This window comes from Rhinolophus sinicus, chromosome 17 (assembly GCF_057876585.1).
Source record: "Rhinolophus sinicus isolate RSI-liver-muscle chromosome 17, RSI-T2T, whole genome shotgun sequence".
Lineage (NCBI taxonomy): Eukaryota > Metazoa > Chordata > Mammalia > Chiroptera > Rhinolophidae > Rhinolophus > Rhinolophus sinicus.
In genome coordinates this window covers 171653772-171667656 of record NC_142517.1, presented here as the reverse complement: position 1 = coordinate 171667656, position 13885 = coordinate 171653772, and the positions used below count along the sequence as shown (strand labels likewise).

The following is a 13885-nucleotide window of genomic DNA, read 5'->3' as shown; positions in this document are numbered from 1 at the left end:
ATGCTATGCAAGGACGCTAGAATAACTAAGTCACCCTAGAAGCATAACAAATGTTGGAGAATTCAAACTTTGAAATTTCAAGCTTGTTATAAACCTATCGTAATTAAAAGAATACAGAATTTACATAAGGACAGACAAATAGATCAACAAAACAGAAAAGAATGTCCAGAAATAGGGTCCATCTATATCTATATCTATGTCCATCTCTCTCTATATATATATCTTTTCAAAGATGCCAATAAAACTCAATAGAGTTTGAAGCAATTGAAGGTGTACAAGATAAGCTTGGGTAATCTTCTTGTCTTCCCAGATAGCAAAGAAGCAATTAAAAAACACTAGGGTTATGTCACAAAGGACTCAAAGAGTTATCCTGAAGCGGCTCCAACTGGCCAGAGAAGTAACAATTTCAGCATTAATAAACACAAGAACGGCAATGTTTTGAAGCACATCGAATTTATTTGAATCTGTGAATCCATAATGGCACAAAACAAAACTAATTGCTCACTGTTGGAAGATGCTACTGAACCAATTCATTCTATTAAAAACTGATAAATGATGGTAAAATATTAAGTATTTTTCTGCCATTCCTAAGTATCCTATGTGACAATGTAACCAAGTAGTAGTTGAGGGGAAGTTTCTCTTTATAGAAGTATTCCAGCTAATCTATGAAGGAATTATAGAATCAAAATATCCCAGTTTTGCAGTCCCTAATTATTGAATAGATCTAGGCCTTGAACACAAATGGCTGCTAATATTACAAAGAGAAAAATGAGATATTACATGCCTCTTAATGGAGACACACACCAACATTTATAAATCACTTTTGCTAAGGAAATTGAACCTAAAAGTGTATTTAACTAATATTTTATAGGAAATACAGAAGAAATAATGTACATAACTATACCACATAGGGGTGTGTGTGTGTGTGTGTGTGTGTGTGTGTGTGTATATATATATATATATATATATATATATATATATATATTCTTAATATATACCATTATTAAGAAACTTCAATGTAACTGATATGCTATTGTATCCAGTCTTATGTGACTTGCTTTTTACACTCAGCTTTATGTTTCAGAAGTTTTTTCTATGTGCTGCAATCATCAAAAGTCCAGTCTGTGAGGAACTCAATAGGAGAAGCAACTCAGTTCCTTCAACAATAAACTGTAATTTAAAAAAAAAAAAAGAGGGAGGTAGAGGGATATATGGAAAGAGAACTTACAGAGTAAAAGAGTCTGAAAAGACAAGAAACTATTGCAGTGTGCGTCAATGTAGGTTGAAAGTAACATCAAAATGTTTTTGTGACATTCATGATATGGGAAAGTTAAATAATGATTAAATATTTGATTACATTAAAGAATTACTAATTTGTGCAATGTGATAATGGTATTGTGGTTCTGGATTAAAAAAAATGACCCTTATATTTTAGATACATGTTGACATATTGATGGACGAAATGACATTATGAGTGGGAAGTGCTTTAAAACAATATGGGCAGGGAGAGTTCAAGGGCCTAGACCAGGGGTGTCCAAACTTTTTCCAACGTTTTTCACCAAGGGCCATATGCGGTAAAATACACAAACAGCCGGGCCACTCACTCGAGGTGAAGTACGTATTGCCTCACCTGGTTTATTTAAGTAAACTAAATATATTTTTGGAATTTGCTGCGGGCCAATTAAAAATGGATTGCGGGCCGCAGTTGGCCCGTGGGCCGCAGTTTGGACACCCCTGGCCTAGACAAAACAAATATCTCCACTGATTAAGTTGAATGCTAAGCACATTTAGGTTCTGTTGCTTTTTGTTTACATTTGAAGTGTTTAATAAGGAAAGCTTTAAAAAGTTAACAAAACTGTGGAAATATTTGCCACATAAATAAGACAAAATATTAATACCTTTGCCATCTCAAAAAGAACTCATACAAATTGACCTCAAATAAATGTTAACAAAATATCAAACCATAAAGGAAAAAAAATGTAAAATTTTATTACATTGAATTAAGAACTTCTGTACATTAAGAAAATAAAAATAGAATAGAAGCAAAACACAAATCAGAAGAAATTTGCTGTATGTATATATGTACGTATGTATATAATAACGAATGTCTAGTATGACTAAAAACATCTTTCAAATTCATAAGAAAAACAACCCAGTAGGAAAATGGACAAGAGATTTCAAAAGATAATTTCTCAGAAGAGGAAAATGGCTGAGAAATCCTATAGCTAGGCATACAACCCTTAAAGAATCTCTTTTCGATGAATACCCGGAATTATACATGTACAAGAATATTCAGTGCAAGATTGTTCAAATAATAGATAATAATTTCATCAACAGAAAAACAGATGTATAAATTGTGGTATATTTACATAATGGGATAGGGTCAAGAATGGAATGAAGTAAAGTGTCAGACAGTACACAGATAAAACTTCTGAAACATAACGCTGAGTGTAAAAAGCAAGTCACTGGATACAATTGCATCAGTTGCATTAAAGTATCTTAATAATGGTATCTATACATATTATATATATACATATATATATAGTTTAAGGATATACACTCATGTAGTAAATACATTTTACAATTAACGGTTATGACAATCACCAAATTTGGATAGCAGTTTTCTTTGTGGAGGAAGGAGGTCTGCTTAAGGGAAATTTGGCAAAAAATAAAAACAGTTTAAAGAAACCCAGTGAATGCTAAAGTGGGGGGAAACAAAAACAATGAATTCCACACCAAGATACATCATAAACAAATTGCTGAAAACTAGCTTCCTTCCAAAAAAAAAAAAATCTTAACCAGAGAAAGCTGTCACATGACTTGCAGAGATCAAGAATTCAAATACTGCAGATATCTCCTCAGAACACAATGAAGTGGAACAACATTTTTAAAGATCTGGTGAAAAAAACCTTGTTAACTTACAATTCTATATATCGAGTGAAAAGATTATCTTTCAAAAATGAAGGTAAAATCTATTCTTAGAGGAAGGAGAACTAAGATAATTCAGTGCCAGAAAATCTGTTCTAAAAGAGATGTTAGGGAAATCCTATAGACTGAAGAAAGAAAGAAAAAGAAAGGAAGGGAGGGAGCAGGGGGAGGGAGGGAGGAAAGCACAGAAAGAAACCTGGGACACCAAAAATTGAAGGACAACCGAAATGTAAGTATTTAACTAGGTATGATAAAACTATTCTTCCCCTATTTTGTTATTTAAAACAAAACCTATTACACTGTCTAAGTGGATGTTTGATATATAGAGGTATAATGCATAATACAACCAAAACAAAGGTGAGAGAGATAAGGAGTCTTATACAGTGGTAAGGTTTCCACATTCCATCCACTTAAGGAGATAAAATGTTTATTCATAATGGAGTGTGAAAAGCTAAATACATTGTTATCTAGAACAACCACTAAAAACTCTGTACAAAGAGACATAAAAACAATATCCATGGACAATTGGAAACCAAGTTTTAACAATACCAGGTACAATAGTACCAAAAACGAACTGTTTATGTGCAAACATAATGCAACATATACAAGCTCTCTATGCTGAAAACTACAAAATGTGTATGGAAGAACTTAAGGGCAAACTAAACAGAGATACTATGTTTATGGATTGGAAGATTCTGTATAGTAAAGACGTTTTACCCCTCAGATTCATCTATTTTTATTTAATTTACTCTATTCAAAAATCCCAGCATAATTTTTGTAGACAAGCTGATTATGAAATTTACATGGAAGAGGCAAATGAATTAAAATAGCCATAAAAATGATGAAGAAAAAAAAATAAAGTTGGTTGAATTATACCTAATATAAGACAAAAAGCTACAGTAATCAAGGCAATGATGAGGGATAGACACATAGATCAATCAATGGAACAAAATGAAAAGAAAGGCAAGTCACAGACTGAGAGAAAATATTTGCAAATCACATATCTGAAAAAGACTTGTATTTAAATATGCAAATAACTCCTAAAACTCAACAGTAAGAAAACTACCCTATTAAAAATGATCAAAAAGCTTCAAGATATAACTTCACCAAGCAGTATTTACAACAGGCAAACAGAATATGAATAGATATTCATCATCATTAGCCATCAGGAAAGTACAAATGAAAACCACAGTGAGATAGCACTACATCTATTAGAATGGCTAAAATAGAACTTGGTGGTAACACCGATGGTTGCAAAGATGCATAGCAAATGGATCTCTCATGCATTACTGATGGAAATGCAAAATGTTATAGCCACTCTGGAAAACAGGGCAGTTCTTTATAAACTTTAACATACATTTACCATAGATCCCAATAAGTCCTTGTTCATACAAAATGCTGAATACAAATATTGGTAATCTTTCTATCTGTAATCACCAAAACCTAGAAAAATAACAAATTTCTTTGACTGGTGAATGCATAATCAAACCTTGGTGCTTACATATAATGGAACACTAGTCTGCAATAAAAAAGCAGTAAACTATGAACACATTCAATAACTTGAATTTCAAAGGCATTATGCTAAGTAAAATAAGCCATTATCAAAAGGCCAAATATCATATGATTTCATTTCTAAGACATTCTCCAAGGTGTGGGGGGAACTATAATGATGGAGAACATATCAGTGATTACCTGGGGTTATTAGTGGGAGTGAGGAAGGTGTGACTTGCAAAAGGAAATTTTTAGTATGTTGGAACTATTCTTATGTGATTGTAGTAAAGGTCACACAAATCCATACATACGTTAAAATTCATGCAATTGTACAAAAAATTCCATTTTGCTCTTAAGATCATTTAAAAACCAAAATAAATACCTGAGGATATTTTTTTGAGAATGAAAACTTACAGAGTTTCTAACCTTGTCAGGTTAGAAGCAGGGGCAATAGGGAATTCAGGGCTCTGAAAGCTGCTTGAGAGTTGCTAGCGGCAAAATGCAGGGCAAACTGCCCATAAGAAAAAACAGGCTGTGACCCTGTCAAAGTTCATAGTTAAGGTTCAGTGATAAAATGGAAAGTAGGAAGGTTTGAATTTGATGAATGGGAAGAGGGGTACTTCTTATAATACATAACTTGTGATGTCACTGTATATTTCTAAAATTCAAATAAAAGATAGCAATGACTCACATACAACTCTACCCTCTTAGAGAGTAGATATAGATAGAACACACCCCCTTTCCTATATGTATCAATATAGTTTCAGAATGCATCTTTTAATAGACTATGTCTCCCAACTATGCTTAAATGGGTAGGTATGATTCCTGGACAGTTGTCACAGACAGATTGGTAAATTGGTGAGGCTGAAAACGATCTTCCATCTACCATCCTTTCTTTCAATACTACTGAGATTTTTTGACTTTGGTGAGACCAGTTTGGGCTGCATTAAACACTAGAGTTTTAAATCATTCTGTGTGAGGTAATTGCTTTAGAGACTGAGCTTTTAGTTTTACTGTCTACATTTCAATAGATGTGGGGCTGGTGTAGTCATCGTTGTGTGTGCTGTAAGAACTCATTGGTGTGCTGTACAAAAATCTCTTAACTTTAAAAATGGAATCCATAAAGCTTATAGTTGAATTAATTCAACCTGAGTGGTCCTCAGAGTGAAAGACAGCTTCAGCAAAGGCAACCCTCTCTTTCCCCAGGTTTCTGAGTCTTGATGAAACTGAATAATCAAATGACATACTCAGAAAGATTTTCTTTTTTTCTTCAGATTTTAACTGATAAGGACAAAGAGATTTAACTCTTACACTTTAATTTTTCCCTGAAAATTTACTAGCGAAGGAGATTCATATTGATCAACTTTGAACAGTCTTATACTTTTGATGGCGTGATATTTGGAGGATTTTTGTGTCATTTGGGTTCCTGGTCTAATCCTGTGAGCTCTAATAGAGAACGTGAAGTAACACAGTATGAGATAAATAATAAGTAAAGTGATATTTCAGTAAGGTTCATGGTGGCTTTGGAGTTAATACACTTAATTTCTGACCCACTTCAGAGTTTTCTGAAATCATTTTGAGCATCATTTTGGAATTTGTTGGGTTTCAGGTACTGTTCATTTAACAGCAATAGACGCTTCATTTTTCTATAATGATGATATAATGTTAAACTCAAAACACTAAATCAGTAACTAGAGATCAAATTCCTTAAGCAATAAAGGTTGTATCATTGTTAGTAAGCATCACTTATTAAATCAGTCATTTGACAACAGAGAGCACAGGAAAAAGGCCATCTAAACTCAGTCTTTTCCTAAATTACTATTTAGTATTTCTTATCATAATATTCCATTACCATGTCCTCCTTTGTTTGTTTTCTGATCACCAAAAGGATAAATTATCTTTATATCATCATTCACCTTCTTTTTCTTCTTTGGAGAAGCAGCTTAAAGAAATGTAATAAAACATTTATTTTTAATAATGGTGAGATACAATTATTCAATATAGACTATCTTTTTGTGCTTAAATCAAGAGGAATTAAGTCATATGGTAATTTATATGTGGATTGTGGGGAAGTATTGGCGAAGATAGAGAGATGTGAAATAGGAAGAAAAACAATTGCTCATGAAATGTTGGACCTTCAAATTAAAAGATATACTTGGAGGGACAGAATTTTCTTCTGGCAGAGAGAAAACGCTACACCCACCTCAAAATGTCATGTCCTCTCTGTGGGGATGCATAACCAACATAGCTTACTGGCTGGAGACCCACCAGCCCACAGTACTATTGCAGTCCTTGGACGTGCCCCACAGCCTAGCTTAATCAACCATACACATATCCCTCCTTCATGATGGAGGTGATTATAGTTGTGTTTCTAACCATTTAGGAGGGCAGAGGATCCTCACAGCATGTGTGCTCAGTGGGTTTTCATTAGAAATATAAAGTGTGAGAGTGATCTGTCTCTCCGCTGGAGCAGATTCACTTGATAGTCCTTTCCTCTCTCATTCTCTCTGCGTTTCCCTTGGAAACCTTCTACTTTGTGGAAGATGACAACATTACTATAGAAGTATAATTCAATTTCATTTATGACATAGATATTCTTCTGTCACCTTGACATTATAAATCAAATTCATTTATATTCTACTTCTTCAGTAGAAGGGGATTTGAGGTAACAATGTTTAAAATGTCTACTTGAAACTCTTTTCCTATTAAATGAGAAAGATAACAGTTGAAAATGTAGGGATGTATATAGTTACAGAAGTGATTTCTCTGACGCATGAGATTGCTGTCATTATCTCAATGAGCTTAATAGATTGAATTAGTTCAGTCAGCAAACATATATTTAATCTATACCTACATATATACAGTACTAGGTGCTCTGTGAAACACAAAAATGGAAGTTACATTATTACAGTGATGAAGACAGTTGGAAGTATGTAATAAGTGTATGATGAATGACACAAAGTACTGTAGGGATTCAAAGGAGCGATATCTTCCTATTAGGGTTATTAAGACAGTCTTTATGGAGCTTCATTTACAGTAGAGCTTAAAAGAATTATACAATTTGGATAGATGGACAGTGAGCGTGTCATTCCAAGCTGAGAAAATTGGATAAAGGGAGGCACAGAAGTACGAAAGGTAATTTGTGTTTTAGGAATGATCAGTGGTAGTCTCATTTGATTGGACAATGAAATAAAGTGAGTGCTTATTATGGGCTAGAACTTTTAGGTTCTTTACGGTAATTGCTTAGGAGTATTATCTTTGTTTTCAGATTCTGAAACTGGCTCAGAGAAGTTAAGTAATTTGTCCAAGCTACGGTGTTTCCCCGAAAATAAGACCGGGTTTCATAATAAGTTGTGTTCCAAAAGACTCTTTAGGGCTTATGTTCAGGGGATGTTATCCTGAAAAATCATGCTAGGGCTTATTTTCCAGTTAGGTCTTATTTTTTGGGGAAACACGGTATTAACATGGCTAGCAAATAGTACAACAGGATGTAGACTTCAGCAGTTTGGCTCATGAATCTATGCATGTCACCCCTATATCAGAGCCTTTCTTTGGCTGCCTTTCTTCAAGAAGGTAATGTGAAATGAAGTTAAAAAGTTAGGTGTGGGTTGGACTCTAAATGGCAATGAATGCTTGCCTAAGAAGTCCAAGTTTCATTTTAGAGGCAATGGGAATCTTTTAAGGTTTTAGGCCAGAAGTAGAAACCCTCAGAAGAGAGTTTTAAGTGGAATTAGGTAGCAGTTTAAAATATGGACTTGAGGTAGGTAAAAATAAGAGCCAGTAGAGATTAGCTAATAATCTACTGGAGTGAAATAGGTAGGTTCTCACCTAGATATAGGATTAATAGGACAGAGAAAGAATTGATGGGATGCTATCATGATAACTGCTTGGGAGATGATCATGTTCTTTCCTGTTACTATGTAGTCACAGATAATTAATACAAGTCTACAGTTTTACATTCTGGCCATGCAATTTTAATTAATATCATCAATTAATTTAATTTCATAAAGCCCACTGTAATCTTATAATGTTATACACAAAAGGAAGCTAGTAGAGATTGTTCCTCTTTTAAACTTTCTTCATTTCCTTCTTTATTTTCCTTTCTTTCTTCCTTATTTTCCCTCCTTCTGTAACTCCTCCCTTCCATCTTCCCTTTGTTTTTCTCTGATACTGCCTGTTCTTTCTGACTGGCAACATAGCAGAACACTGTGTTGGTATATGATAGCAATTATCTTACACTTTTTTCAAATTTCAGTAGCAAAAAATACTTATTTTGAGTACAGGGAAATTAGTGAGAACTGCAGTATAGGCAAGCTTGTCTACTGAACCACCTGATAAGATTATTTTAGTTTATTTTAATTTTTTACATATATGTTTACTTTCCAACTTGAACTGTAATAGGGAAATGCCTACAACTATGCCTGGTATAAAGCAAGTAGTTAAGTGTAAGCAAACAAAGTTTTACAAAAGAATTTTTATATAAATACATACATAAGCACTTTATACCTAGCTATATCAGATTTTAGTGTTCTTACATTCACAATGTGTTCCACTTTGTCCTCTATTATCAAATGTATTTTTTCCCATCTCTTCTCTTTTAAAGCCATTTTCTTGCATTTTTTGTAAATGATAAGCCATTTTTTTCTCTAGAAGAGCTTGTTTCTAATATATTAAAGAAAATATATTGGTTAACATCAACTTGCTATTTAGAAACACAACACGAATATTTATAATATGACAGTATATTGGAAATGAACAGTCATTCCTGTCTTGTGACTTACAAGTTTATGCTGAGTGCAAATTTGGGATAGTAGTAAGGGGTACATTTTCACCTGTGGTCAAACATGAAGAATATATTTAACCCATAGATGCAATTTACCTCATTGCACACATTTGGGGAACTAGTCCAGTTTCAGATCAGAAATGGTCTTTTAATCCAGAGCTACCCTGGTGAGTTCAGGGAATTTTTAAATCATCTTCAATTAGAAGATGCCTGAGTGACTTAACCACAAGTCACTCAGGCCTACCATCGGTAAACATAATATAATATATAAAATGTGACTTCCTTTTGTGAATCTCTGGGCTAATATTGATCTTGGATATACCAGAAAGGATATAATCGCACAGAGAAAGAACCCCAGATATCCTCAGAGAATTCCCTAGAGTATTTAGTAAGAGAATGGATCAATACTGTGAAATAGCTACCCAAGGTCACAGAAAGGACCATCCTAAAGAATTAGAACAGTGCTCAGCACCTACCTATCATGTCTACTCTCACCAGCCACTTTGAAAAAGTCCATAAGTCACATGGCATTGGGTAGAGGAATAAAATGGGTCTTGCCTCAGTAGTGGGGAATAACTAGTCCCCGATTGAACATGGTTATGGCCCCATCTAACAAATCTTAAAAAGTAAGATCTATAACAAACTGTTTCCAAATAAATTATTTACATCCAAGAAAAAAAACTAAAAATATTATGAGAATATGAAAATATTCAACACCCCAAAAGTAAAATTCATGATATATATAGATTAGATTGGATCTGGAATACAATTATAGAATACCAAGCATGTAAAGAAGCAGGGAAATATGACCCATAAATGTGTAAATTAATCAATCAAAAGTGACCCAGAATGACACAAATGTTAGAATTAAAGACAAGAACATTAAAACAGATTACATAACTGCATTCCACATATTCACAAGGTGAAGCAGACATGAAAGATATAAATCGGACCAAAATAAATTTCTAAAATGTGTGAGATAAGTAATACAGAGGATATATTAACAGCAGAGTGGACAATGCAGAAGAAGAAGTTAATTAATGTCTACTCATGAACAGAAACCACCCAAAAGGAAAACACTGAAAGAAAAAAAAAAATGACAAAATGAAAATAGTATCAGTGAGATGTGGGACCACATCAAGCAGCCTGATATGTCTGCAGAGAGGAGAGAGGGGACAAACAAAATATTTGATGATAATGTTCACTATCACTGCTTGTATTCTACATTATACTGGAGGTTCCAGTCAGTGCAATCAAGCAAGAAATAAAATAAGAACATAAGACAATTTGAAGAGAATAAATAAAACTACCTTTATTTACGGGCAAATATGATAATCTATGTAGAATATCAATTGACATATGGAAAAAAAACTAAAACTATTAAGTTATTTTAACAATGCAGGATATAAGATGAATACAAAAATTGCTTTTCTATATACTAACATCAAATAATCAGAATTCAAAATAAAAATGCAAATTATAATAGAAGAAAAATTGTGAAATACCTAGGGATGAATCTATGAAAATGATGTGTAAGACCTGTACACTGCAAACTACATAGCATTGATAAGTTAAGGAAACCTATAGAAATGGAGAGACATACTTGGGTTAATAAGTTGGAAAACGTAGTATTGTCAAGAGATTGATTGTGCCAAAACTGATCTATGGAGTCAACTAAATTCTAATTAAAATTTCAGCAAGACTTCTCGGTAGAAATTGACAAGGTGATTCTAAAATTTATATGGAAATGTTAGACGGCTTAGATTAGCGAAAACAACTTTGAAAATGAAGAACAAACTTGGAAGGCTAGCACAACTGATTTAAAGAATGATTAAAGATACAATAATCAGTAACTTAAATTAGACGAATAGGTCAGAGAACAAAAATAGAGTGATACAACTGATTTTTCTGACAAAAATGCAAAGGCAAAATCCTTTAAAGATTTTTATAACTCTGTAATTTAAGCTCATAATTTGGAATAGAATATATAATATCAAATCTGAAAGAAAAAGGTATAAAAATAAGAAACACACACACATGAATTGAAAGCCTCTCATATTAAAAAAAATGATTTTAAGAAACACAATTTAGAATAACTCCATTGGAAATACCAATACTTCAAACAGCTCTGCCATTAACATGGCTTGAGCAGCCCGTGGTGTCACCCTGCCTCCCATTTGTGATCATGTCTAATGGGCATACCCAGTGCCCAGAATTTAATTCATCACACTACTTGCCACTAAAATTGGCCAGGATTCATTGAACAGAAATTGGTATCAGGCAAAAATTAAGAGCAAACCTGGGGTATTTTGTTGCTCTCCAAAAACAAAGATACTTTTGGGGATGTATGGAAGGAAAAAAAAAAAAAAAGCCAAAATGGAGAGAACTTACACTGAAAAAAACTGGTGAAAAATTGAATATTAGAAAATAATAATTCCAGTAAATTAAAATGAGCTGAACTTACCATGTAGTATGAACAGTGAATCCCTGACAATACTAAAAGGTACATGTAACAAAAGTAGAATAAAATACCATGCATATTTCAATTTCCAATATTTAAAAAACTTGCTACATAGCAGTATATATAAATACAACCAGATTATGTAAATCTTACACTTACATCTAGTTTTGTCAAAAATAAACTACCTAAGATGATTTAGACTTGTAGACCAACATTTATTGACATGGAAAGTTGTCAATATTACTTTATTAAATGAAAAAGCAATCTACAAAAAAGCCTATGAGTTATAATAACATGAACTTATTTATTTGTTTAAATATACAAACATTCATAGAAATTTTGTGCAAGTGTATGTGTGTGCATGTTTGTTATGTAGTGTGTGTGTATGTGTGTGTGAGTGTGTGTGAGTACGCACACCAGTAAGTTAATAGCACGGTGCTGGAATTAAAAATGATTTCCTCTTTATACTGATTAGACTCTAAATCATAAAATATTATATATCATTTAAAATTAAAAGCAGTTATTCTAAAAAATTAACTGGTGGGGAAAAATTGAGAACATTTTCCAAGAAATGTTGATTCTGAGGAAAAGTCAGTTATGTTATTTTTTTTTTTTAATAGGAATTACAAGTATAGTTTATGGTGTGAGATAAAGTCAAAAGTAGTTAGATCAAATAGTAGGGTAGTACTTTTTATATTATAGTCAAAATATAGTATGGTCAAAATATAGTAAAAAGTTTGATAACTTTCAGTTTTTTATAAAGCATTATCATTTCGGGTAACAGATCCATCGTCATCTTATATAGTTAGTATACGTTCAAAAATCAAAACTAGCAAAAGCTTTTCCCAAATTAGAGGTTAAACGTACCTTCCTGTCACTTTCTTCTCTGCTTCTACGCCGTTGTTCCTCTATCCTAGCTTCTCTTTTAACGTCTTCTCCAATCTTTGTCAGAAGTAACATCTCTTTTGTCTTCCATTCCTACAGAGCAAAGTATTACTGTACTCAGTGCTTACAGTAAACCTTTGTATTTTGTCCACCACCAGCAAGCAAATTAGAAGTTAAGGGCCTACCGGAAATCAGGTCAAGCATACTGAAAGTCATACATTGGCTTTTGAATGGGCTTTCCTTACTGTACTCAGATTAGGAATGCAGGCATGGTTAGTTTTTACTAAAGCTACATTTTTAAAACATGGCCCTTGGAGTGGCCAGTTAGCTCAGTTGTTTAGAGGTGGTGCTGATAAAAGATAACACCAAGGTTGCGAGCTGCGCCCTCCTTATTAAAAAAAAAAAAAAAAAAAAAAGGCTCTTCCCATACTGAAGGATATAAGGGAGTTAAATAGTGTCTAATAACTTTCATAATCATCTCTTAAAGAGCAGTTACTGACTCATATCTATAGTATATAGTTTGTGGTGTCAGCTTCCTTGTTTTACGTGAGGTAAGATTAATGTAGGTAAATTATTTAGATCTGAAATAACTTCAAGAAGTATGATGTCCACCTAAAATTATTTACAAATAAAACAACTGTACACAAATTTTCTTTAAATATTTTAGGTTGATGCCTCTTACCTCTTCAATTTTTCTACGAAGACAAAGTTTTCTTCTTGTATCTTCCCGCTGTCGTCTTTCTTCTCTATCCATCCGCAGTAGGTGCTGCTCCTCGGCTGTGCGCTCACGTTGTTCTAATTCCCTACTTATCATATCCAAATATCTATTTAAAAGTGCAAATTCAAATGAAGGTGAATTGGGTCATCAACTGCTTTGATATGCCCAAACCACCTCCTTGCTTGCTTTTTATTTCTTGAATTATAGGAATTTTATAATTTTTCTGTCAGCTCTGTTCATGGACCTGTAAGCTAGCTCTCACCATATTTTATTTGTTATACAACTCTCTCTACCATATAAGTATCTGTTCTTATGGCCAAAACAATGGTAAAATGTGGAGCAAAGTCATAAAAAACATTTTGCATAGTAAGTATTCATAACAGTAGGTTTAAGAATCTGAGTTTGCAGAGAAGGCTGAAACAACTGAAACAGTGATTTCAAATCTAGAATGAAAAACAGATTTGAATGTCCTAAGAAAAAGATGTATACTGTGTACCATGTATTTTACAAAGTCTTTAGCAAATCTTGCATTGATAGTCTGGGTCTCTGGTATGTCAATATGCATTATAGAACTACCACAAAATGAAGCCAAGGAATATAAAAGTCATGCTATGGAGCC

General features: G+C 33.2%; 1 protein-coding gene across 1 annotated transcript in view; it reads right to left on the bottom strand.

Moving 5' to 3' along the window:
- Positions 1 to 13885, bottom strand: part of FSIP2 (fibrous sheath interacting protein 2) — an 83826-nt gene that overhangs the window by 63284 nt on the left and 6657 nt on the right. Inside the window, exons 6-9 of the mRNA XM_088794168.1 lie at positions 13231 to 13372; positions 12531 to 12641; positions 8961 to 9081; positions 6272 to 6361 (exon numbers count right to left, since the gene is read on the bottom strand). Coding sequence (XP_088650294.1) covers positions 6272 to 6361; positions 8961 to 9081; positions 12531 to 12641; positions 13231 to 13372 — 464 coding nt within the window. The remainder of the gene's footprint in view (positions 1 to 6271; positions 6362 to 8960; positions 9082 to 12530; positions 12642 to 13230; positions 13373 to 13885) is intronic.